Genomic DNA, 27,968 nt, shown 5'->3' with positions numbered 1-27,968 from the left:
CTACGCCGGTCGCAGGAATAAGACGTTTTCTTTGTCGCACAGTGGCGTGGGCTTGTTTAAGCCGGTAGTTCAGGTGCTGAGGGAAGCTGTAGTGGGAGTGTTCGAGGATTCGCTTTGGTAAACCTGATTCCCTATTCCTTGTTCGCTGTGGCCCGGCGTCGTTTTTCACAGCTTCTCCTTTTCGCTCCTCTCTTCTTAACTGCCCCCCTCTCCCTAGCCACCTTTTATCTTTAGTCTTCCAAAGAACCATTGACCCCGGAGCGGCCCGTTTGCGACCTCGTGTAGGACGGATGTGGCTGCGCCGAGTGTGGCCCTGGACCCAACAGGAAGAGCTTGAGGGAATGTGGGGTCTCGGGGTCTCGCATTGGGGCGGATTGAACACTACTGAACGCGACTCGTGGAGGGCCGCGGGATCCCGGGGTTTCGCGGTAGTGTGCCGCTTTACGTGAAGGCGTGGCGCCTGCCATGAAATACAGTGACTGAGAAAACTGCAGGTATACGTGTGGAATCCAAGTTCTTCTGGAACTGAGCAGTAGTATACTGGAATAATTTAGCTGGACGCCCTGCATTCATTCTTCTTTTATTCTTTACCCAGTCAGCATAATCTTTCACAGTCGCGAATTTGATCTAGTCATATCTTGCTTAAAACCATTCTAAGAAAAAGATAGTGAAGAGTCTGCCTTCTTTTGTGGAGGAAGTGAATCATGGGGAAGCTGGCAGGGTAGGCTTGTGGGAAGAACACGTGCATAGCATTGAAAGTTTTATGTAAGCACTTGACTAGATGCTAGAAATTAATTGGTGAGCAAGATGAAGTCCCTGGACTTAGACATGGAGAAAGTGCTAGAAGGGGAACAGCTATGAAACATATGAAAGGAGGTCATTTTGTGCTACTGTAGAGAATCTGGGAAGCCTCTGAGAAAATGTGACTCGAGAAGGATGTGACTTGAAGGACAGTTAGGAGAAAATGGTTTGGGCTTAGCTGTGGACACAAAGTGAACAATAGGTGCAAGTAGAGAAAGCACGTGTGGCTCTTGCAGTCCTGAGTATGCTAGTGTGCTGGATATGAGGTTTACAAGGGTAGACGTGGAGCAGAGTGTTTTTTCAACTTTGTTTCTCCAGTTCCATGCTTGGGGCGTAATAGTCCTTAAATGTGTGCATAATTAGGATATATGTGGGTCTGGACTGGGTAGGGAGGTAGTTGAAGCTGGGAAATGACTGATGAACTATAAAATAAGAAAAGGAAAGGAGGGCATTGAGAGCACACACTCAACTGTCTCCAGAGACCAAGCTTCTTCCCTGTCTAGACGTGTCAACTGCTGTTCAGCTTCAGCTTGTTCCTATGTGAGGACATGGTCAGACATGGTCCTCCCCCCGCCCCCCCCACACACACATTTCCAGTTTTCCAGAGGAGCTGGAAGTTGAAATTTATGTGAAGTCATGATTTTTAAAATGTTGAATAATTTTTTTGGACAACTAATTTAGAAAATGTTCATAACATTCTTTGGGTGAAACAATGTATATGGCTAATCTTTGCATTTCATACATAACTTAAATGCAGGGATTGAGTAAGGAGATTGAGCATTGAGTGGGGAAGGGGAAGTGGTGGAGGAGAGAAGATGGTGATCAGGAAGGAGGATTTCAAAATACAGAGATTTGAACAAGATGGCTCAGTTTGTTCTTGTTCCTGAGCTCTAATTTTTTTTGTCAGGCTACTTGCTGGGCCATCATTAGAGCATTAGCATATGGTATTTTCTCAAAGGCATGCTACTAAAAGTGAATGCCTCATTTTTTTTTTTTTCCAAACACTGGTTCAGGTGTTACCACTTGTCATTGTACTACTTTTCCTAGTTACAGTGACTCAAAGCAAAGAGTTGTTTAAGATTTTTCCTATTCTGTTTCCTAAGTACTGTTGGGTCCTTTTGCTTTTGGTCTTTTGGTTCTGTGATTAAATTACATTCATCTTGTCCTTGGAATTTTTTGCTTTCTTAACCTGAGTTTCAGTTTTATTTCTGCAGCTCCTTATACTTCCATAGTGCCTCCACCTTTATTTCAGATCATTCTTCATATTGCTCCAAGACTCAATTTTATAAATAAGGGATTTTATTATGAATGCCATACTTAAATCAAACTCTTCCTGCTAGTCCTGAAAGCAGAACACTTTATGTTAATTACTTTATTTAATTTATACATCATCTGTATGAAAAAGGCATTGTTAATGACTTTTTATATATGCAGAACTTAAGGCTGAGTATTTACTGAGGTCTGTTGGATTGCAGAGTCCTCACGACACTCAATTACTGTCATCTCTAGGACTTACTAAGAGTGTTTAAGGCAAAGAAAACAGGCTAAATAAGTGCCACAGGTACCTCTCCATTGTGAAATGTGTGTTGGTAGGGTAAGTAGTTAGGGACTTTTGGTGTGTATTGCTTTTAAAATTAGTTTAGTGCCTAACCTGGCCCTCCTAGGCCAGTTGAAACAAAACTTCTGGGAGTGGGGTTCAGGATTGGTAGTCTTAAGATGCTCCCCAGATAATTCTACTTTACAGCCTGGGTTGAGAATCATTGATCTTGTGTATGGGGTAGGAGAAAGGAGAAAACAGTAGTAGAAAGCAATATTGGAAAATGAGTTATGTTGACATTTGTCTGCCATTCTTTGCTCTTTGGATGTTTCTGAAGCCATAATGTAGTCTGTCTATTGTAGAACATACAAAACAACAAAAGAACAGAACTAAGTTTAAGTACAGTGTATATACCAAATTGGAAGGGAAAACACACTGTGTCTAGGAATATGCCATGGTTCTATGGCATTCTTAAGCCCTGGGGAGTGACCTGAAGGCCCTAGGACCACAGGTTTGGATTGAGATGTTACTTTCTTATTTTACCTTGTATATAGTTAGGCTTGAGATTCATCTAAAGTATATCTTTTATTGCAATTGTAAGAATCTTTTCCTTTGTTACGGTAGAGCCTTATGTTTTTTTCCCAAAATGTGTGTGTAGATTGGTTATTTAGGAATTTTTTAACAATACAGGATTGTGCTATAAAAATATTTATTATAAAAGGAATGTTAAGTCTGAAAGTATTGATGATAATTTCAAATAAAAGGTTCAGTTGAAACTAGTTTTAATAGCAGAATATTATTCTTTGATGAGATAATTCAATGGCATATCTCTGTCAGAAATTTCTCTACTCCATAAGGAAATTTCACCATATCTAAAATGTTGTGGATAATCTGGCTACTTTTAATTTGGAATGTATCAAATTGATATGGAAACTCTCCTTGCTAATAAGTCCCTACTACCACTACTTACATTCTCATTTATTAATCACAACATCCCCTTACTTCTTGGAGAATAAATTGTCGCTTGAAGTTGTTTAAAGGATTTTGTTATGCTCACACAGCTACCAAACACAGAATGTCTAGAGCACAGGTTTTTTGACAGTATAAGTGTAAGAATGACATGCCAGCTTGGACTTTGAGAGGACAGCTTTCTGGCCCATGCCATGGACATTAGATCTATTTAGTTTCTCCTTAGACTTATAATGGATTCAGCATGTAGGGTATGTTGGTCTGTTTTCCCTCCCCGTTTTATTCTTTTTTAAAGACTAGGGTTATTTACTTAACTGTCAGATTTAACTTTTCAGGGTTGGTAAAGCTTTCTGGATCTAAGGGTTAATTTATTTCAAATTTATAGTAGTTAGATTTTTGTCAAATGTTCTAACGGGCAATTGCTTGTACTTTATTGATTTGTTGTGATTTTATTGTGAAAGCATGACTGAGTCAAACATCCTATAGTATTAGTAGAAAATTAAACTCAAGAAATAAAGACACTTTAAGTATGTGTTAACAGCTGGGTTTATCAGAGGGTTTCCAAAGATCTATATCATTAAGAATTGTTAGTACCTCATTGAGCATTTTTGTGTTTCTTGTTCTGAAATAACGTGGATTTGATGTAATATATCATTGTTATGAATAACAAGTCATTCTTTTTGAATCAAGCGCACTGTTGGCCATGAAAGTAAACATGTAGGAAATATGTCAAGCTTTTTAGCTATGATCTTGTGTACTCTATCGAGTAAAATCCTCCTCTTCCCTGTTAGATGCCTAGGTATTAGAAGCCTTTTAAGATAATGTTTGAGTACCTTTAGGCACTCCAAGAATAGTAGTAGGTACTGGCTAGCGGGTTGATTTTTCTACATTTAAAATGATTACCTTGTCTTCTTCCCTACTAATCCTGTTTTGTTTTGTTTCTGAATTTAGTATATTTAAAGTTGAAGGTTGCTGCTAAACTAAAGATGGCAGACCCAGATGTCCTGACTGAGGTTCCAGCAGCATTGAAGAGGTTAGCCAAGTACGTGATTCGGGGGTTTTATGGCATTGAGCACGCTTTGGCCTTGGACATTTTGATCCGGAACCCCTGTGTGAAAGAGGAAGACATGCTGGAGTTGCTCAAGTTTGATCGGAAGCAACTTCGATCAGTTTTGAACAATTTAAAGGGAGACAAATTCATCAAATGCAGAATGAGGGTAGAGACTGCTGCAGATGGGAAAACCACTCGCCATAACTACTACTTTATCAATTATCGAACTCTTGTTAATGTGGTAAAATATAAGTTGGACCACATGAGAAGGAGGATTGAAACGGATGAGAGAGATTCCACCAACCGGGCTTCCTTCAAATGTCCTGTCTGTAGTAATACTTTCACAGACTTAGAAGCTAATCAACTCTTTGATCCCATGACAGGTGAGACTTATTCCAGATTATGAATCAATTAAAATATGTGCCCATTTTCTTTTAATTCCTCTAAATTTTAAACCAATCATACCTTATCAGAAAAGTGAATGGATTAGTGTGACTCAGCATGCAAGTAGTTTTGCTATCCTGGTTGGCTGTCTGTAGTACTTTGAGAATCTTTTACAAAACCTTTCTCCTTCACAAGGGAGTACACTCATTCATGGGGTTTCCTGCCAATGACCCTTCTGCCCCCATCCCTACCCCTGACTTATAGTTGTGGCCTAAAGGATTAATTTTTTTATACTACTTTGAGGCTGTTCTGACAACTTTACTTTTGATCTCTTCTTTTAAAAAATATTTGAGCACTAACCAGTCACTGTGTATAGTTTTAACAAAATGTCTTTGAACATTTTGTTAGTGGAAATATAAAGTTCTATCAGGAGTACATAACAATGATGTATAATCTGGATTTGAGGAAAGCCTCCATAAAAAGTTAACAGCTGAAGGCCAGATGAAATAAGAGGGGAGACCTTTCCAAATTAATTAAAGGATAGATATTATTGTCTCAGTCATGTATTACTGAAACAGGGTTGGCAACAACATTAACTCACCTCATTTAATCCAACATTTGGTTTTAAGAATTTTTCTTAACACAATTTACAAAGCATGTATTTTCCAAAAATACAATGTATCTAGCATTATCATGAGAAGTTTTAACTTTATCATGCTGGATTATGGAGAGTTATTTTTAAACTAGAAAAGAGACTAGTTTTAATAATTACTCCATGGATTGATTTTTGTCTTATTTTCTAGAGATAAAAATATATATATAAGGAGTCAATGTTGTTAAATTATTCTTTTGTTATGTTGGAATTCAAGAGCATAGATTACTTTTTAGTTTAAATTTTTTTTTTACATTTTATAATTTATAACTATAGAGAAGTTTCTAATTTTAAACTTTTCATGTGAAACCTTTTGTTTTGAAAAATTACATATTTGTGTATGTGCTTAATTTTCTAATGTTTGTGTATGTTATGTATGGTTCATTCTAAAGAATTTAAAAAACTGAAATGGGAAATAATCCCACCATCAATTTAGGTTATTAGCAAATAAAACCAAAGAGAGCCTGTAACATTTATTTATTCTTATTGTGAGGTGTTTATTTTGGGTGAAAAATCATTTAAAGAATTTTCCTTGTCTGAACCTACTTATTTATACCCCGAAGGGGCTTAACTAGGAGAGATCTTGATTATAAGAAAAGATTAATTATCCTGGTATAATTGCTTGAGTATACTACAGAGGAAGGTTTTAGACTATATCTGGAGCTCTTTCAAAATAGACTAAACGAGTCTTGTGATTTTTGCCACTTACTCGAACATATTTCTTAAAAGAGCTCTGGGTTTTGGTTTTGTGATTCTCTGCAGATGTTGGTGTTACAGTGGTCCTGTCTTCATCACTCTTGACTGCAGTGGAAGGTGTTATCCAGTCCCTCAGAGAGGATAATCAGAAGTAATATGCTTCTACTGTATTTATTCATCATTTTGAGTCTTTCTTAATTTTATGAAACTTTCTAAAAGGAGGTGATTCCCCTATTTATATATCAGTTTTTAGGCAATTGATCCATGATGCTTTTTGAATTTTATCCAGGGTTAGTGTCTGAACAAAACTAGCTATAATCAGTTGCCTACAGAAAAGCTAGCCTAATATCCAAATATAGCCAGAGTTATATGAGTCAGTGAGTTGAGATAGAATAAAAAAGAGCTTGGAAATTTTATGAAAGAAAGCTACAACTGAGAGAGGTATGTTGTGTCTAGTCTGAACAATGTATTTAACATGAGAGTTATGGTTAGCATGAAGTTAGAAAGGAGGAGGTGCAGGAAAGCAAGAAAAAGTCACTTAACCTTGATGTTACTCAGAGGAGGGTATCCTGACCATCTTGGATGCTATTATTAAATTAGCAGTTTTTCCCCTATGTGAAGCTTGAGTTATCTTGATTGAAAATTTTATACTCATAAGTGGCCTTTTTCTGAGAATATACTTGACCTTTGTTGAGTTCCCTTTCAGGACAAAAATGCTGCTTAGTTGATATATTAGGCCCCAGTTTACTTATCAGGTTTTTTTTGTTGTTGTTTTTGTTTTTCTTTTACTAATACCTTTCTCTCGAGCTGAACATTCTCCTGAGAAATCTTTTGTCTTTTTCTCTTTGTTTGCTTCCTGTTTATTCAGTTTTCGTTCTTTCTCTCTGTTTTCCTTTGTACCCCTTCTGGGTACTTTGAGTTTATCTATTTTTTTCTGGTACCAATAAGATATTTTGAATACCTTTGTACATATCGTATTTTATTTCTGCTTAAGTTGAAAAAAACTTTTCAACTTAAGCAGAAATAAAATACGATATGTACAAAGGTAAAATACGATGTGTACAAAGGTATTCAAAATATCTTATTGGTACTTAAGAATTCTCAGTAGTAGACATATTGGCCAAAAGAATGTAGTCTTACAACTTCTGTAAAAGCATATATGGTACTGTAGTTTTAATGGGGATTGAATAAAATAAAATTGTTAGGTGGAATAAAAAATAGTTTGGAAGACCTAAATTACTAAATTTATCTAGAGTGAACAAAATACCATTTTAGGTAAACTCTGTGATAGAGAAATTTTGAATTTTTGAAAAAGGAATCATAAATCTTTAATAAAGTCTTAAAAATAGGAATTTAGAGATTATCTGGTTCCACTCCTCAAATGATATGTGTGGCTGCTACATATACCATGTCTGTGTTCTTGGATTTGGATGATCTTATGTAAGTCTAGGGATATATAAATTGCTAGGATGCTTTAGACTGATTAAGGAAGAGTATGATAGCATTTATGGAGATTCAGCTTACTTTGTGGCTTCTAGGAAAAAGACTTGGAGATACTAGGTTTAAGGGTTAGCATAAAGAAGTCTTTAATAACTAAACTATATCTGTAATAAATAACTCTTAAACATTACCACTAAAGGGAATAGATCTCTAGTGATAAGTTCCTAATTACTTGGAATATTCAAGTAAACTTGGTATCTACTTGATATTTGTATGTAAGCATGGGGTTAGATCATGGGTCCCTCTTGCTTTATGACTTCAAGTAAAGCTTTTTGGTTTAGATAAATAAACTATCTGAATCCTTATCATTGAAATTCTTTTTGCATTCCTTTTTTGTAACATTTACAAACTATGAGTCCTACATTTGTGAGACTCTCAAGACTTGTTAATAATGTTTGCCATCTTAGGTCAGACCACTTTTCCTGTCTTCATCTCCAAATATTTGGGACAGGAGATGTCTTATAAGCAATATTTTCAATCCCTAAAATGCTAAAAGCAGAGACAAATACAAAAAGAAATCTAGGATCATTTGCTTAATTGCTGATTCCTCAGTCATCTTTGGAATCTTTCCCAGAATGAGTTAATTAGAAAATTATAGAAAAATTGAAAGCTGTAGATTTGGGTGGTGATGGTAAATGTGGAAGAGGTGAATATTAGAATAAGTTAAATGAATATATGAAAACAAGTTATGGAAAGTTAGTAAGGAATATGTGCCTTCCCTCATCTATCTACCCTTCTCTATCTCCCAAACCTTTAGGTCTGCTTCTTAAATTTTGCCACTGATGATCTTGAGAATTTGAGTGCTTTTTTTTTTTTTAACTTTTGTGTTTTATCTCTCTTTTTTTAATTTTTATTTATTTATTTATTTATTTGTATTTTGGTGCTGACATAAAAGAAGACTTTTTGCGAAGAGTTGCTTTTGCTTTTTAGTTTTGATACTGGCATACATGTTTAGTTGTTGTCTTTCAAATATTCACATCAAAACCAACTTTTTGCTTGTCTACTACATGTTGAGATGAATTTGATTTAAGACTAACTTAGAGAATTTATTGCAAGTGAGTATTCATCCAAGTACCCTCTTTGAATTTATCATTTGTTGCCCTGCCCCCAAGTGTAGTACTTTTTTTTTTTTTCCTTTATGATACATTTCAAGATCTAGGAATAATGTATGGCTAGACCAGTTTAACAGAACAGTAGCCAATTTCATTGATAAATTCAATTGCAGTAGCGGGGATTGGGAGTTATATTGTGCACATCAATAATACATTTGAAATCTTATTAATTTCACAAATTAAACCTTCTCTGTTCTTGTCCTTTATGCACACATGAATATTATTGCAGTGTTATGTGTTCTTTAGTGAATTATTAAGGGGTAATTTTTCAAAATTTTATTTTAGGTAAAATAATTATATGAATGTACAACTTTGTTTCTGTCTTGTATACTATTAGATAATAACAATTTTTCTCCCTATATTTTTCCTTTGTCCAATTTAAATGAAGAAATTTGCTTTATGAAAATAAAGTTTGGGAATTAGAATAAAAGATGACTTTCTTAGACTTTAATTAGCATTTGACTAAATATTTTAACATATATCCTCTTGAATGTTCTGAGTTATACAACTTGTAACAAAGGGCTTGATAATTCTGGCAGAGTAGCCTGGAAATAACTACATAACTTATGCATATTAAGAAGGAATTGAGTGCTTTGGAACTGTTCAAAATAATATTTATTGGGGTTGGAGATGTAGTTCAGTAGTAGAGTGCTTGCCTAATATGTATGAGGAAAGCACTTTGATCCCCAGGACCACAAAAACAAACAAAAATTGGTTTTCATTTCAAAAATATGTAAGTAACATGTGAATGTAAACTTGTTTACATATGTGAAGTGGTAGGAAATAATGTATACTAAAATTACAAATCTAAGTTTTCCTTTCTGTGGCTCTTCTACTCAACCAGTCCCCATTCTTACCACCTTTCTCAGTCTTAACTGTTAAGTGTTATGGTCCTTCTTCCAGTACTTTTACCTTGCATACCTTTCTCTACCTTCTATTAAGCGCTTTTGAAATCTAACAAGGCAGTGGTTCTTAGTGAAATATTTTGTTACAACAGCTTGTGGTTATTATGCTTGGTCAACTTCTCACAGAATCATAGTTTTTTTTAGAACATTTATTACCTGGCATCCTTTTGCGTAATCATTGTGTTCAATGGACATGTCATTTCCAGAGGATTTTTTGTTTTTGTTTTTGTTTTTAAAGCAGTGGCTTTAAGACAGTAAAATAACAGTATGTTGGGATTCCAGAGGCCTGTGTTAACTTCAGTGTGTTATATACCATATATAGTTTTTGTCTACTCTAACTTCATACTACTCTAATTTGAAGCATAGTTAACATTTTAAAAGGATGGAGAAGCTTGGGTTGTTTTTATCCCTGCTTTTAGAGAATAATGGTAATCACTGAGTTAATTTGGAATCCTTGGTTAGGACCTACAACCTCCATATGTAGTAGTTTTCATATAGAAAATATGCTCTGTTTAATTATGGCATCTTCAGAAACATACTGTGACATAATGGAGAATGATATTTTCAGTTTTAGACAGTCTTATTTTACCAAGCTCCCCACTCCACTACCAATATACATAATTACAAAATATTCTATTGTAAGGTGGAAACAGTATCCAAATGTGTTTCCTAAAGTATTAGATAGCATTTTTATAGTGCAGTAAAATTAATCATATATGTTAATATAATGTCTTAAAGTTTATAGTTTTTTTTTTTTGAGTTGGGGTCTTACTGTGTGGCCCAGGCTGGTCTTGAGCTTCTGGGCTCAAGTGATTCTCCCATCCCAGCTTCCCAAGTGCTGGGACTATAAGCATGTGCCTGGCTCTTCGAGGGTTTTTTGGTAATCTTGTCTGGAAAAGTTTCAAGCTACATGTCTTGCTTGATTTTAAGCTACTCTAAGGGAGTCTCCTTGTTTTCATTAGCCAGTTCTGTTTTCACCCTTGCTGCCCATAGACTATTTGTTGCATTAGCCTTCTAAAGAGCACAACAGGTCATGTCACTCTTTTTTTTAAAACTCTCCAAAGGCTTCTCCCCTCACTCAGAAAATTTGTTAAGAGAATTTATAAGGTCTCTTATCCAGTCCCTTCAACCTTACCACCTCCGAACTTGAGAGACTTTATTTCTACCACTCTCCCATGTTCATAGGAGCCATCTTATTTATGTCTTGCAAACATCAGGCATGTCTTTGCTTCTTGCCTTTTTGCATGCTCTTTTCCCAGATATCTGCATGGCTTTCTGTGTTTTTTACTTTAAAATCTCCACTCATACATTTTTTCCCCCATAATACTTATCAGTACCTAATGTTATTGTTTTGTCTTGACTGATTTCCACTAGAATGTGGAATTTCCACTAGAATGTGCACTCCTGGAAAGGAGGTCAGAAGGTTGGCTAGACTTAGGAAAGCAGAATGTCAGAAAACTTGAGACTCCACTACTCACTGTTCTGGGATGAGGTCTCTGCAGCAACAGACATTTGATCCTTCCAGTTTCCTTGGCCAGCCTTGAGGGCTTGGGCTGCAACTTGACTCTCCCCCTTGTGCACTGCAGCACTGCTTCATAACAAAGCAGTTGTCCTCTTAAAATTAGTTAATTAGCTGAGCGATTGGGGTGGTCCACATGTGTTCAAGTCAGCCTCAACAATGGTGAGGTGCTGAGCAACTCAGTGAGACCCTTTCTTTAAATAAAATTCAAAGTAGGGCTGAGGACATGGCTCAGTGGTGGAGTGCCCCTGGGTTCAATCCCCAGTTCAAAAAAAAAGAAAAGAAAGAAAGAACAATTATTTCATTTTATTTGTGGTACTGGGGTTTGAACCCAGGGGTGCTTTACCATAGTAAGAATCAGTGAGCTACATACCCAGTCTTTTTTTATTTTTTGATCCAGGGTTTTTGCTAAATTGCTTAAGTCTCACTAAGTTGCTAAGGTTGGCCTTGGACTTGAAAACCCTTTGCCTCAGCCTCCTGTATTGCTGAAATTACGGGAGCATGTCTCTGTATCCAGCTAATTATTATTTTTATATTTGTAAGAATAAAATGTCTGAATAATATTCCAGTTACCTATAACATCTTTGACAGATCCTTGATTAATGTATTGTGGGCATTAACTTATAGCCTACTCATAGGATTTACAGTACTAATTAGGACTGTCTCAGAGAGTCATCTCATGAATTTCCTATATATGAATTTCTTTCATACCCTTTTAAAAAAATCCTTCTTTCCTGCCTTCTCCCCACCCCCATAAAACTTAATAGCACCCCATGTTATTTTTTTGTCTTGACTGATTCTCACTAAAATGTGAACTCTAGAAAAGCAGCTCAGAAGATTATTTAGGACTTGATGCTTAAGGTCTTCTACCCTCAGTCTCATTTTGTATCTGTTTTCTCAATTATAAATTTTCAAAGCACTTTCTTGCCAAACTAAGGATAAACAGTTTTTTCACTTTGTCTTGTATTGTTTTATAATTAAAGTGACATTTGTTAAAATGAATAATGTACTAGAAGCAGTGAAGTTGAAGGCCTTGGTCAACACTATAGATGCCATTTCTATGGTTTCTCAATTTTGTTGATCTTTACTTGTTGTTTGTTGTTTTTCTCTTTTGTTACCTGTTCCCCTTACTTTTCATATTTGGGGAGAAAGTTGAGATGGACTAGAATTTTCTCCCTGCACTCTACTCCTCCCTCTCCCACCTCACAATTAGTTCTCCACTCTTTCCTTCTGCTTTGGAGTGATAACTTTCTTGGAAGAGTCCTGAACCATAGAACAGGAGCATTTCTATAATACTGAATATATAACTATAACGTATTTTATTTATTTATTTATTTTTTAGAGAGAATTTTTTAAAATATTTAATTATTTATTTATGTATTTTAATTTTCGGTGGATACAACGTCTTTGTTTGTATGTGGTGCTGAGGATGGAACCCGGGCCACACGCATGCCAGGCGAGCGCGCTACTGCTTGAGCCACATCCCCAGCCCATATAACATAGTTTTAAAATGTATATTTGTAAAATGTCTTTTTTTTCTCTCTACTTTGAGTGCCTTTAATCTGCAACTGGATATATTTTGATCTTTCTGGAAAAACCTGATAGGTTAAGACTCAGCAAAGTAAATGCAGACATGTGAATTCTTTCTGTTCCATATTAAAACAAAACAACAACAACAAAAAGACGAGACCTGTAGTATATACATGGGAAAGGTTTGCTAAGTAGTTGCTGGCAAGAATGAGAGGAGGTTGGGAAAGGGATGTGTAATTCAGGATGGTAAATGAATTTAGTATTTTGAGTTAGACAAATTTGTATATGAATCCAGGTTTAATGGATTTTGTTTTCAAGTTATGATCTGGCAAACTTCCCTTATATGTCAGACTTGTCTTAGATGAATACATGAAAATATTTGTATTTCTTTCTTTTTTTTTTTTTGTAGTTTGGAGTATAGATATTAAACAAATGTGTTATCCTTGAACTCATTTTTTCCCTCAATCCCATGATTTGCCAGTCTTTGCCTTCAGAAACCTAGTAGCTTTCATTTTCTCTCAGCTACTGCATCATCAAATATAGCTAACATATACTCCCTTATGTGGCTTAGAGTCACTGTTTCAGGTTTTTGCCTTGATATTATATGTGAGAAAAATGGTACAGAGCACTGAGCTTCAATTCCAATTTCTTCTCTTGTTCTTGAGTAGTAAATTCTGTATGTACATCTTAGCATAGAGTAGTTTAGTTACAAGAAGATTTGGAATAGTTATCATTTTGATTACTTAATAGTAATTCTCCTTCAAGGGTGTGCATCAGAATTCTTTGTGATACTTCAAATTTATTTTCCTGGGCCCTACTCAGACCAATTGAATCGGTATATTTGGAGCAGGGCCTAAGTATTAATTCCACTACGATGAATTAATGTTTGTAAATATGTTCTTCAGTGGCTTTCCTTTTACCGAGGAATAAAGTCAAAATGAAGCATAGCATTCAAGACCCATTTAAGATCACCTAATTTCTTATAAATTTTGTTTTTTGCCATTCTCTCTGGTAACTATATTTTCACCATTGAAATTTCAAATTTCAGTGTAGTATAATTTTTCTTTTTTTTTTTTTAAAGAGAGAGTGAGAGACAGAGAGAGAGAGAGAGATAGTGAGAGAGAATTTTTTTTTTTAATATTTATTTTTTTAGTTTTCGGCGGGCACAACATCTTTGTTTGTATGTGGTGCTGAGGATCGAACCCGGGCCGCATGCATGCCAGGCGAGCGCGCTACTACTTGAGCCACATCCCCAGCCCGTAGTATAATTTTTCAACCACCTACTTGGTGATCTCTATTAGTACCTATCTTTAAACAATCAACTTAAATCCCATATGGATATGGTTTTTTTTAATTATTTTTAATTCAGCAGGTATTTGAGAGCTGTATTCAACCTTATTTTATATAATTTATTTTTGACTCCCACAGGATTATGTTTTGTTTCTGTTGAAGAGAAGAGGCTTAGAAGAGTTAGAGTATAATCTAAGATAGTGTGCCATCTAAACCCTCTCTAACCAAATTCAGTACTAACCTTTGTTACTAAATATAAAAGCTGGTTTTCATTCTTGTTGACTTTCAAAGTTAGGACCATACCATTTCCTTTAAACATATTCTGCCCCTCTGGTGATACTGTTTCTGTTTCTCAAGGATTCCATTTTCTTGGGCTTATACCTTGATAACCTATTCTTACTCTCCTCAATCTCTTTGGATACTCTGATCTACCTTGGCATCAGTTATCATCTCTATGTTCTCATATCTAAATTTCTAGTCTAAACTGCCTTTTTAGAAACTCTAAGCAGTTGTAAAGTGGGAATCTAACACACCTATTTCAATGGCCAGTGTATAACATGGATTCAGAAATTTAAAGCACCTTGATATCTGTCGCCTGCAAAAAGAAAAGAACTTTCTTTTTCTCTTTATCCTGGTAAGTGGTATTCTTGTGCAGTTGATGATGCTACAATCTTTATGTTGATGACCTTTAGTCAAAATCATGCTATATACACCTAGAGCAGCCAAAGTTATGTTTTTGGATGCTTTTTGCAGCAAGAGTAGTCATGTCCCATGGGGAGCTAGAGTGTCTCAGTAAGATGGCACTGGACAAACTTAGAGAATTTTGGCTTTTGTTGGGTAGTTTGCGGGAGGAGTCTAGAAAGTGGTGGGGTTTGCTCTAGACTAGGTGCTATCAAGAAGTGGGGAAATTCTATAATTTAGTACCTTAATAAATCTTCCCTACTAGGTGCGAGGAATAGGACAAAGCTAAAACTGAAATTGGTAAAGAGGTTCATTGGGCATTCCCCCCACCAGTGGTTTGTACAAAGTCCTTGCCTTGGACTCCACAGTGGTTTGTTTTGCCTCACTTCATCATGGTTACACAGGATCTTATTGGATATTAGTGAGCTGTGAGTCTAGCTGTGAAGGGCTGCTTTTCTCTCTCTTTTTTTCTTTTTAACTTATTTGGGATAGACATGGAAAATTATGTAGCATTTAGATAGTAGGAAGTCTCTCTTCTATTTTTTCTAACTTATTTGGGATAGACATGAAAAATTATGTAGTATTTAGATAGTAGGAAGATAGAGAATGTTTTAGACAAGGGTGTCTGAACAAGGAATTGATAGGCTATTGGCCACTAGGGCAGGTCAATAAAGAAACTTATTCCAGTAGGAATATATCGGTGGAATCTAGTGTTCCATCAAAGCATAAATGCATAGTTTGTTTATTCTGTATCTGGGCTAGAATGGGTAGGTATGAGGTTATATGTCAGTCACATATGGAGGCTTTTAAAGTGTGCCAGGCACTGTGTAAGTCAGCTTTACATCACTGACAAGAACAACTTAGAAGAGGAAAAGTTTATTTTGGCTGAGTTTCAGAGGTTCAGTCCATGGTCAGCCTACTCCATTGCTGTGAGCCTGAGGGGAGGCAGAACATCATGATGGAAAGCATGGCAGAGGAAAGCTGCTCAGCTCGTGGTGGCCAGGAAACAGAGCAGAGTGCAAAGCAGCCATAGACAAAAATCTCAAGGCATACCTCCAATAACTTACTTCCTCCAGCCATACCCTACCTGCATGTAGTTACTACTCAGTTCAGTGTCCTTTCAAATTATCAATCCATCAAATGGATTAGTCCACTGATTAGATCACAGTTTATGATCTAATCATTTCACGTCTGATCCTTCTTGCATTGTTTATCACATCAGATTTTAGCGGAACACCTCATATCCAAACCGTAACAGGCACTAATTACTTATCTGATATGTTTTAATCCCTGAGGTAAGTTGAGTTAGAAAGGATGGATGGTTCTTATGTAGAATAAACTGGAAACCCAAGTGCAGTGCTAGTTGTGTAGACTGTTAGATTACACTTATGTGCTTGAGTTTAACAGTTTGGGTTGATTTAATTCCCACCCTTCCTCTCAGCTAGTATTTTATTTATATGATCTTGAGCAAATTACTGAGCCCCTTAGAACTACTATATTTTATAGATTTCTTTCTTTCTTTGTTCCAGGGATTGAACCCAGTAGTGCTTAACCACTTAGCCACATCTCCTGCCTTTTTTATAATTTATTTAGAGACAGGGTCTCACTAAATTGTTCAGGGTTTCACTAAATTGCTGAGGCTGGTGTTGAAATTTCAATCCTTCTGCCTCAGCCCTCTTGAGTTGCTGCAATTACAGGTGTGCATCACTAACCCAGCTTATTTTATAGATTTAAATGGGCAATAATAATACAAAATTCAGAGGGTTGGTAGTACCTGACACTTCATAAAATCTTAACATAAAATAATTGCTGTTTTTTTCTTCTATTAGCTATGTGACTTTTGGCAAATCCCAAGTTCCTAAGAGTCTCAGTTCTCATATCACTTCCCAGGATTCGTATCCTTCTTGCATTGTTTGTCACATGAGATTTTAGTGGGACACCTCATATCCAAACCATAACAGGCACTAATAGAAGGATCAAAAGTAATATGTGGAAGCATTTTTTGAAACAAAGCACTGTTCAAATAAAATAATTTCTTGACAGATGATGGTGGTTGGTTATGAGGTTTGGAGCCAAATTCTTTAAGATCCTGAATTTGGGATGAGAAATTTTAGACTTTATGCTGTGTACATTAGAAATCCAGCAATCAAATACTTTAAAGCAAGAGGATAAGATGATAAAGGTGGTGGCATAGGAAACTTGGAATTAGAAAGGGAGAACTTAGAGGCCATATTTAGGAAGCCCTTTTATGAGTAAATGGTGGCCTAGATTTGAATAATGACAGTAGATGTGAAAAATCTAGGACATTCCTAAGGAATTACTGAAGTTTAGTTCTAAGTTGGATATGAGGAATATAGAAATAAGAGGTTTCTTGAATTTTAATTTTGGAAATTTTAATTTATACCTAAGTTTGTTTAGGTATAAATGGTTAATAAGTTTGAAGGAATAGCCATGTGGTGATATACAAGATGATCAGAAGCTTTTAGTTTTAGGTATTTTATTGGCTTTCTGTATGATGTAGACCCATATGATGTGAAAAGGAAGTTGTTGAGAAAGGGTACAAGTAGAGTGATAAGCTGTAAAGAATTTGGTTTTAAGTTAAAATGTATGTAAATATCTTAGAAATGTGATTAAAAACCATTGTGGTTGAAATTACTATGAAAAGTGATAGATGCATAGGGAGATGAGTAGATATGTAATAAATGTAGCAAAATGTTAATTGTAGAATGTAGAAGGTGGGTATATGGGTGTTCACTGTAAAATTCATTCAGCTGTTCTGCATATTTGAAAGTCTTACTAAAATGTTGGGGGAGGAGTGGAGACGAACTGTTTGCTAAAGGCTCTTCTGAAGCAGTTTACCTCTCTGACCTGAAAGTTTTGTTTTCTCTGTAGGAACTTTCCGCTGTACTTTTTGCCATACAGAGGTAGAAGAGGATGAATCAGCAATGCCCAAAAAAGATGCTCGCACACTTTTGGCAAGGTTTAATGAACAAATTGAGCCCATTTATGAATTGCTTCGGGAGACAGAGGATGTGAACTTGGCATATGAAATACTTGAGCCAGAACCCACAGAAATCCCAGCCCTGAAACAAAGGTGAGTGGAGGCCCTGTGCCCTTACCAAGGACCCTTAAACTTGCACTTATTTAACTTTGGAGAGCAAGAGTGGGTAAGTAATTTATCAGGAAACTAATGGCTACAATTTTACATAAGCTTTCCTTATGATGTAGACCCAAGTATGTAAAATGTGAAAGGGCAGTTGTTGGGAAAGGGTACAAGTAAGCTCTTGTACACTTGTGCTTATAATGAAATTTGTTTGTATTGAATGCAGAACAGTGTGGACCTTAGGCAAAAATCTTTAAATATTTCAGGTTTGACCTCAGCTACTCACTCTGCTCAGGCCTGCAGTAACTCAGCCAGTTGTTAGCTAATCCTAAATTAGTTGTGCCTCTTGGGGATATTTGAATTTTCCTAGACTGATTTTGAAGACTGAAATTCTTCCATATAGCATTTTCTTTTTTTTTTTTTTTTGTTTTTAAGACATTTTAGCTACACATTTCTTGCTTTCCTTAGTTTTGAATGTAACTTCCTTGAAAGTATAGTTGTTAATAATTTGACAGTAGCTCCCCATTTTTATCGTTGTGCACTAATGTCTGAATTGCAGAGTCAGCCTTTGTTCTACTATAAAAAGTGGTTATATTCTTTTTTGAAAAAGCATTAACAAGAACTGGGGTCAGTGAGTATTCTACTGCTTTGTGCTTTTCCTCTCTTCCCAGTATCAAGATAAATTTTTAACCACCTACTCGATGTAGAGCTTAATAAGTTCTGGTTGTACAGCTTTTAGGAATACTCTTAGTATTTTATTCCTTCTGGTCATGATGTTACAGGATAGAGGTTCCTGAGTTTCATTTGGGTGGTAAAAAAAATATATTCAGTTTTCCAGAGAAAGTTTTGCATCTCTACCAGTTATTGTGCATTTTCTAATCTGAGACTATACATCAGGATGGCCTTTGCCTATGATAACAGAAATCCAACTAGAAATAGATTGAACAGTACAAAAATTTGTCTTGCATGACCAGAAGCCCTGAGGCAGTACAGTTCAAAATTGGTTGATTTCACAGCTCAGTTACATCCTAAAGGATCTAGATTTGTTTCATCTTTATACTTTGCTTATCTTAGCATGCTGGTTATCTTCTTGGAAGCTAGTCTATGGTGACCTGTCTTTCTAGAGTATCACACTGTTTAAATTTCTATAACAGAATACTGTTATAGAAATAGACTCTTAACACAGTTATAGAGAGTTATAGACTCTTAACACAGTCCTTTGTTAACATTTATTTAAAATATTTTGTTCTTTCTTTCTAGCTTTCTTATTTTTTTTCTCTATTTAAAGTATTACTTATACCTTCACGAGATAGTTTTCGGAGTTAACACTAAAGGAGGAGCGTATATGAAAATTTTGTGTTCCTGAGTATGTATAAAGAAACAGATGCCAGGCCCAGTGGCTCATATCTGTATTCCCAACTAAGACTGAGTGTGTAACTCAGTGGTAGAGTGCCCCTGGGTTCAATTCCCAGTTCTGCAAGGAAAAACAAAAACAGAGTAGACTGAGAAAGAGTGGTCAAATCATTTGAGAAGGAAAGATAACTTTGTCTCTCTCAGGTGGGGTTACCTAGCAAAGCTCAAGAGACCCATTTTTGGGGTAGACTGGTATAGAGAACAGGCTCAGCATAACAGAGTAAAGGTGTTGGCTGAGGATAGAAGAGGTGTTGAAAAGATTCAGGGAGACAAATGGGTGAGGGAGGAGAGACTCAGAATGTAGAATAAGCACAAACATACAAACAGATCAGGCCAAGAAAAAGAAAAGTGAATGCTAAGGGAAACCAAAATTCAAAAAGCCAACACACCAAAATAAGCAGAGTCAGATTACATAGCCTTTTAGAAGACACTATTAATAGGTAAAAAACAGAACAAATATATGACTAGGGACTGGGGCTGGGGCTGTAGCTCAGTGGCAGAGTGCTTGCCTAGCATGTGTGGGGCACTGGGTTTGACCCTTACCACCATATAAAAATAAAACAAATAGGACATTTTGTCCACCTATAACTACAAAAAAATTTTTTTTAAAAAATGACTAGGGACAGATATGGTTCAATTGAGATAAACAGTTAATGGTACAAAAAGTAATATCACATGCATTCAGAAAGAAGTAGAAGATAGAAACCAGTTACTTACAACTGTTGCATGAAACTTCAGAATACAGCAAACAAATAGATGAATCAGATATATTTGGAAAGACTCAGAGTTGGGAGAACAGGCAACTGCTAGAATGTGGGAAACAGGAAGCAGATAGGAAGGCGGCAAAACAAGTGACTGAGACATGGAACAGACACAGTAGGTGCCAGAAAGAAAAGACTGTGGTAAAAAAGGTTTACAAAGTAGTCCTGAGTACAACTAGAGTAATGAAAAGAATGCAGAAGGTAGAAGAGGCAGAAGCTGGAAGGTATGAATTATATGATGGGGTCAGGATGGACTGAACAACTGGAAAGTGGGTGTTTGATTGCAAAAGTATCACTGGATCTGTACATATCCAGAGTCAGGACAGAAAGAATGGGACAAGTCCAAGTGTACCTCTTGAAGAAGGTCAGAAACAGTGTTGCAAAAGAGATGTAACAGGCTAGTCAGATACAAGGACAGAGATGAAACCTCAACTAAACACAAGACAGAAAGCCTGAGTAGGTATGAAGTGGGCCCAGAAAGAAATGTAGATCAATGTAGTTTCCAGAACAGACAAGGGACTAAAATGAAGGAAAAATAAGAAATGGCTTATGAGGATAGAAGGCAAAGGATTGATTATCATCATCAGAATGAGAGTCTTTACACACACAGTGGTCCAGGTTCCAAGGAAAAGACTCAGAGACATCAAGGAAAAACATGAAGCTGGAGCTGAAGCTGGGCTCTGTGGAAGTGCACTTGCCTGGCATGTGTGAGGCACTGGGTTCGATTCTCAGCACCGCATATAAATAAATGAAATAAGCGTCTATCAACAACTAAAAAAAATTTTTTTTAAAAATGAGGCCAAGAAATTCAGTCAGTGAACACTGAAAAGAAGATAGCAAAAGGAATAGATAGAGTCAGCAGTTAGTTCAAGGAACTTGAAATTTGCCTGGCGCTGTGGTGCATACCTATAATCCCAGCAACTCAGAAGGCTGAAACAGGAAGACTGCAAATTTGAGGCCACCCTTAACAACACAGTGAGACCCTGTCTCAAAATAAAAAGGGCTGGGAATGTGGCTCAGTGTTAAAAGAGTCCCTAGATTAAATACATAGTAAATACCTCCCACTACCCCCCCCCCCCCCAAAAAAAAAAGAAAAGAAACTGAATGTTTAAAGAATGAATATAGTTATAGCTATCTAAACAGCAAGGGGGTGCTGAGGATGTCCCTCAGGGTACAATGCTTGCCAGCATGTAGGAGTTCTGCATTCAATCCCCACTACTACAATAGATACATAGATAGAGAGGAAGGAGAAGGAGGAGTCCTGCATAAAAATTGATGGAAAAAAAAAACCAAAACAGTACTAGTTGACAGAAAGACAAGGTTTGAGCTCAAATACAGAATCAGGTATAGTCAAAAGAATTTGGAATAGATTGCAAGAAGTAGGGAAAGCAGGAATCAGCCAAAAGACAGAAAACTTGACTAACTCAGAAATGGGGGGACACAAGTGACCAGAGAAAAAGATGAGGAATGATCACACTTACATTAACAGACAAAGGTCAGGGGGGAGTAGAGGTAAGGAGCAAACAATACACAGAAAAATAGAACATAGTCCCTGTTGGGTAGAAACAGCAGTTGAGGACCTATACAAAGAGACAGCATTAGGTATGGAAATAGAACAATTTAACTTGATAGAAAATAGGCTGGTCTTTGCAGAGGGATATGTCATACTTTGTGAGTTGTAGAAGGAGAATTTAATTCTGAGTTGAGGTTTCACTCTATAGAATAATTTTCTAATAATCTCTGTGGTCAGCACTCAAAATCAGTTTGGATTATTCTGGGTTGAGCTAAGAAAATATATTTTAAATTCCAACATATTTTGTTTTTAAAATGAAAGATGTTACTGGGAAAGTTTTTAATTTTAATTTTTTTATCTTTTAGTGAATTATGTCACCATTATTCCTGCCTTCCCCTAAGTAGATTTATTGAACCATCTTAATCTATAAAACCATAGTCATTGATACACCATAGGATTTGGTGTTTAAGGAACTTAAAAAATAAATATGTCTTGTTCTAATCCATTCAACTTTCTCCTTGAGTTACAGAAGAGATTCCTGAGAATTATTAAAGCTGAAAAGCATTTATTCATAAGAATTTAGTGACCATCTCCAGCTATTCTTCTTTTCCAACACTGAGACTTAAGTTTTCTTCTTTTCTATTTTCCTCTAATCTTTTTATAGCAAGGACCGTTCAGCAACTCCTGCTGGAGCTGCTGGATTGGCAGGTGGGCACCACCGAGAAGCATGGACTACTAAAGGCCCTTCCTACGAAGACCTATACACTCAGAATGTTGTAATTAACATGGAAGATCAAGATGATGTTCATCGCACATCGCTGGAGGGAAAATCTGCCAAGGAGAGACCTATTTGGTTGAGAGAGAGTACTGTCCAAGGGGCCTATAGTTCTGAAGAGATGAAGGAAGGTAAGAGTCTATGTCTTGGGTTCAGTAGAAAATGAACTTAGTGGGAAATACCTGGAATATCACCTGATTGTAAAAGTACTATGGAGTAATGTAACTGTGATCATTCCTCATCTTGTTTTACAAATTCATCTCTCCTTTAATCTTCTACTTCCCTAATTTATATGTATTTTTATTTTTTTGAATTGAAAGCCATAACTGTACACTAGTCCAAATATTTTAATATTATTTCCTCTAAAATACCAAGGTGTTTGTGCTATTTGAAATATATACAAAGATGTCACATATGTAAAGGATTGAATATCTCACAGTCCATTGTTGATAAAAATTTATTCTAGAATAATTTGGAAATCTTCATGAGCCAGAAAGGGTTGAGAATTGCATAATAATCTTTACAAGTTTGAGAACTGCAAAATTTTGCTTTCTAAGTTTGGGTCTAGGGTACTGGATTCAAGAATGTGATATAGAAAATGGGAGGATCTAAGACTGGACACAAATACTATTCGAAAACTGGAAAACAGGTGGCAAGAAGTCTATGTTCCTCTGGTTATATCTCATCAATACCTATTCCCAGGTTATTTATTGTTATTAGCATATCACCTGAGAATGGTTCTTTAGTGGTAAAGAATCATCAGTAACTGAAAGTCACTTGATGTTGGCCTTTTCCCTAACCTCTTTTCCTTTTAAAAATGAACATTTAGTATACTGTATGCTCTAGGGATTGTAAAAGTACTATGGAGTTTTGGGTAGTACCTCTAGTGTGATTCTCTTTGATATTTTAACTCCAGTCAAAAAGAAGTTTTCCTTGACCACCTTACTTTTTACTCTTCCCTCCTCACTAACTAGTTTGCTGTGTTCAGTTATTTTGATTTAGGATGTTCTAGATTATATAGCAGTTAGACTGTCACTTTCATGATGTAGAACAGACTTCACTGGTGCATGTATGAAGTGAATTCTGTTTATTCTATACTTAAGTTTTCTTTAAACTTCAAGTCATGTTGGTATCTTTTCAAATGTTACAGACTTCAATCATGTCCTCTTTACTGAAAGTTCTAATTCCTTTCTATTCTACTTTCCTTACAAGTAGTCTTGTTGCCCAGAGCCATCTCCACCCATAGTTATTTTACTTTATGTTTTTTTCATACCATTTTCATCCTAATATACTTGAGATGTAGTGACCAGATACATGTTATAGATTAATATTAATACATAGATTAAATCATTAATGATTTCAGTTTTATTTCCCATATTTTTCTGATTTTTACCTGACATTTTGGTTGTTGCTTCGGTTATGGAAATATCATAATAGATGAGTAACTTCAGAAACATGTTCAGGTACCTTTTAGAATGCTCTCTTGTATTTTACAGCTTGGATCATGTCTTTAATATTTTAGATTATTTTTCTGTAGACAACATTTCTTTTGCACTTTTCTGTATAAAAGAGATCTGCTGCCTTTCTGCTCACTTACACAGTCGTTGGCTTTTCCTATATTTTTTGTTGTAGCTTGGACTTTAAGCCCCAGAATTTTTTATTGTCATCAGTGATCTCAGTTGTTTTATAGTATATATCTTAGTAATTTATAACTGTTAAATAAGACTTTTTACTTTATTTTCATTTATCCTTGCTTTTTTCTGTCTTTATCTATAAAAAAAAAAAAAATTCCTTTCTTTTCCAAACCACTTTGTTAGAAATCTCTTAGATATGACTTCATTTACTTTACGAAACTAATGTTTTTCTGCTAATTTCATATTTACTTTAAACATAAATAAAAACACTGTGTTGGTAACTATTTGGAACATTCTTTTCTTAGCAGTTTTCCCTTAGATACTTAAATGCCTTCCTTGCTGTTTTCTGTTGAAATACCACAGTAGCAAAAAAGATCACTGGGAGAGAGATTCTAACTTTGACAATGTTTTGAAGTGGTTAAACTTCTTTTCTTTTTTTTTCTCCTCTCTCTCTCTCTCTCTCTCTCTCTCTCTCTCTCTTTCTCCTCTCTTCTCTCTTCTCTCTCTCTCTCTCTCTCCTCTCTCTTCTCTCTCTGAATTGAACCCAGTGCCACTTTACCACTGAGGTACATCCTCAGCTCTTTTTATTTTTTATTTTGAAATAGGATCTCACTAAGTTATTGAGGGTGGCCTAAGTGCCAGGTCCATTCTAAGTACTTCACATTAACTTAATTGCCACAATAATTCAGTGAAGTAAATATTATTACTTTTTTCCCTTCAGGTATTGAGAAAAGTGAAGCAGGGAGAGTTGATATGAGTTGGCCAAATATCATACAGCTAATAAATTGTTAGTATTTGAATCAGGAATCAGGTTCAATTCAATACTTTTAATCCTCTTATATATTTAAATAGTATGTTTGGTATTATCAGAATGTAAAGTACAAATATCTTTCTTAAGTTTTTCATCTACATTTTATCAGTCAAAATGTACATACAAAATAGTAGATCTGTGATGAGAGAATGTTTATTCCTCAAATCAGATACCTATTATTTATGATGTTAGAAAATAAGTGCTTTGGGGGGAAATAGAGCTTTGATAAAGCAACATTTAAGTTAAAAACATGGAAGATGTAAGGTAGTAGTTGTATGAATAATTAGAGGAAAACTATTCCAGGCAAGACGGAGCAGGCATTACAATGCCCTGAGGTAGAGGTATGCCTGTATATGCCAGGAATACCAGGGAGGCCACCGTAGCTGGCACAGAATGAGTAAGAGGAAGAAGAGGTAAGAGGTAGGTGGTCAGGTGGTGTTTCAGATGGTGTAGGACCTCATGGGTCATTGCAAGGCCTTTGGCATTTACTCTGAGCAAGGTGAGAAGCCATGTTTTGATATTCTGTTATGCCAGCTTCTGTACTTGGTTCTTCATAGACATTATTTTATATATTTTTATCCATTGTCTTAGAAGGTAGATTCTTTTATCATCCTATTTTACAGAAAAGATATTGAACTTTAGAGGTTAAATAACTTGCTCAAGGTGATACAGCTTGCATATGGAAGAACCAGTATTCAAATCCATTGTATATTACTCATAAAATCTGTGTACTTGGCCATTATATTACTTAAGCTGCCGTTTGCGAGAAACATTTTGAATACTCTGTGGATAGCAACTCAAGAAATGAAACTGGTTAAGTCTGTGGTATTATATTATTATCTATTTAAATATAACACATTAAAATATGTATTTCATTAGCTATAAAGGATTTCTTTTTATATTTAAGGATGTTAACTTTCTGGGTTTTAACCCCCAGGTGGCATAGACATGGACGCATTTCAGGAGCGTGAGGAAGGCCGTGCAGGGCCTGATGATAATGAGGAGGTCATGCGAGCACTCCTCATTCATGAGAAAAAGACTCCCTCTGCCACAGCTGGCTCAGTGGGGGCAGCTGCTCCTGTGTCTGCTGCCAATGGCAGTGACTCAGAGAGTGAAACCAGTGAGTCTGATGATGACTCTCCACCTCGTCAATCAGCCGCTGTGGCTGCACACCGTCGGGAAGAGGATGAGGAAGATGAAGATGAGTTTGAGGAAGTAGCAGATGACCCCATTGTCATGGTGGCTGGCCGTCCTTTCTCTTACAGTGAAGTGAGCCAGCGGCCAGAGCTGGTGGCCCAGATGACACCAGAAGAGAAGGAAGCCTACATAGCAATGGGACAGCGCATGTTTGAGGACCTCTTTGAGTGATCTTTCCCTACCTTTTCCTCCTTTCTGTAATGCTCACTGCAAAAAGAAATTCCCCACCCTTGAAGAAAAGTGTTTCAGAGTCTTTCTGTCCCTGTTGATGTTAAGCAACTGTTAATGTTGCACAAAGAATAACAGAAATGAAAGTTCAATTTTTATGCCAGAAACTTCTCAGAAAGGTAGGTTGGCTGTAAGCATTCCCTTCCCTGCTATTACTACAGTATTAATATTTTACTGTATTCCTTCTCTAATTTTTTTCCTTTCCTTTGAAAGACATTTTTCTCCCTTTTGAAATGAGTAAGGAAAGCTCATAAGGTAAATTCATCTTACCTGCCTTCAGAAGCCTACTACAATAAATTACAATAATTTACTGATGACATCTTTTTACCTATTCTGACCAAATTTATTCCAAACAATTCCTTTTATTGCTGCCAATCCGAGCACATTGCTAATAGACAAACAACTAATGAGGGGAAACATATCAAAACTTCTTATTTCCCCCCAAATAAGGTTGGGGTCAAGATGTAAGGAGAGGTGAGGGAGTATGTGTGTGCAGAAGAGGGAAGGATGTGCTTGAATCTTGTGTAATTAATGTCTGATCTGGAATTCATGTCTTTAGAATTGACCACACTGGTAGATTTTTTTGTTTTGCTTAATGCCTTTTGGTTAGGATTTTGGGTGATAGAATACAGTATGCTTGTTAAGAAATTAGAAAAAAAACATGGACAAAGGACAAAAACTTCACATAAAGGGTCGAAGAGTGAAGGGTATTGGGAACAGTGCCTTAGAACTGCCTGAGTTTGTTATGATTTGAAAATCATTTATACAAAATCAAGACTGGTCCCATTTTTTTCATTCTATAGGCCTCTTGCCACTGCTGTAAGTTAAGAAGTTCATTCCCCCAGAAATAAGCATGGAATAATTGATTATTCTCTCACACACATTCTCTCCCTCTTTGTAAACATCGTTGAAGACTTGTCTCGCTTTTGATTCTTGTCAGACATGACATATACAGTGCATTCAGTATATTGCTGAGCATTACAACCTTAAGAAACATAGTTTATTTGGGTTCTAATATGTAGCATGGTATTATTCCTGAAGGCAGAACTTTAAAATAAAGGACTTTCATATAAGGATCTATAACAATTGTATTTTTTGTAATATTTTTCCTTGCATTGTAATTTTTAAGTATTTATCATTTTATAATCCATGTGTGAAATTAAAACAGCATTTTAGAATATCTGAGCCTTGTATGAAGTGATCTTTCATTTACCTGAGTTGTATTAATGACTGAATATTGACAATAAACCTATTTTATACTAACTGAAATTTGTTATTTTCTAGCCTCATAACATTTTAGAGTATAACTAAAATGTATATTCTTCCTATTAAAGTTTTTTCTCTTATAAATCATTGTTTCATGTAATAGATGCAATTGTATGGAATCTTAAAATTTTCTGGCAATAGTTGCCATAAGAATAACTTTATGCCAGGTGGCAATGTCACATGACTATAATTCCAGCAACTCAGGAGTCTGAGGCAGGATTATCACAAGTTCAAGGTCAACCTCTTCAATTTAGTGAGACCCTATCTCAAAATTTAAAAATTGATGGCTGGGTGTGGTGGCACATGCAGCAGCTTGGGAAGCTGAGGCAAGAAGATTGAGAGTTCAAAGCCAGCCTCAGCAATTTAGCAAGGCCCTAAGCAACTTAGCAAGACCGTGTCTCTAAACAAAATATAAAAAGGGTTGGGGATGTAAACTAAGTGGTTAAGCACCCCTGGGTTCATCCCTGGTACCTACCCCCTTCCCCTCCCCCAATGGGTTGGGGGTGTAGCTCAGTGGTTTAGTACCTCTGGGTCCAATCCCCAGTATTTAAAAAAAAAAAAAAAACATTGTTTTTTAAATTCTCATAGCTCTAGAAGTCAATAAGTAAAATGATAACCAGATGTTAATTTTTAAAACATA

The 27,968-nt window shown here is 36.0% G+C and overlaps 1 protein-coding gene across 1 annotated transcript; it reads left to right on the top strand.

Moving 5' to 3' along the window:
• Positions 1–20: 20 nt before the first annotated feature.
• On the top strand, positions 21–27,325 carry Gtf2e1 (general transcription factor IIE subunit 1). Its single transcript, XM_027936159.2, has 5 exons — positions 21–117; positions 4,259–4,741; positions 17,520–17,721; positions 22,082–22,323; positions 25,575–27,325. Exons 2-5 carry the CDS (start codon positions 4,294–4,296, stop codon positions 26,003–26,005), a joined length of 1,323 nt encoding a protein of 440 aa, XP_027791960.1. The 5' UTR covers positions 21–117; positions 4,259–4,293; the 3' UTR covers positions 26,006–27,325.
• The last annotated feature ends 643 nt before the right edge of the window (positions 27,326–27,968 follow it).

Source organism: Marmota flaviventris, chromosome 8 (assembly GCF_047511675.1).
Source record: "Marmota flaviventris isolate mMarFla1 chromosome 8, mMarFla1.hap1, whole genome shotgun sequence".
Taxonomy (NCBI): Eukaryota; Metazoa; Chordata; class Mammalia; order Rodentia; family Sciuridae; genus Marmota; species Marmota flaviventris.
Note: the sequence above shows the minus strand (reverse complement) of the source record. Positions and strands in the feature narration are given on the sequence as shown.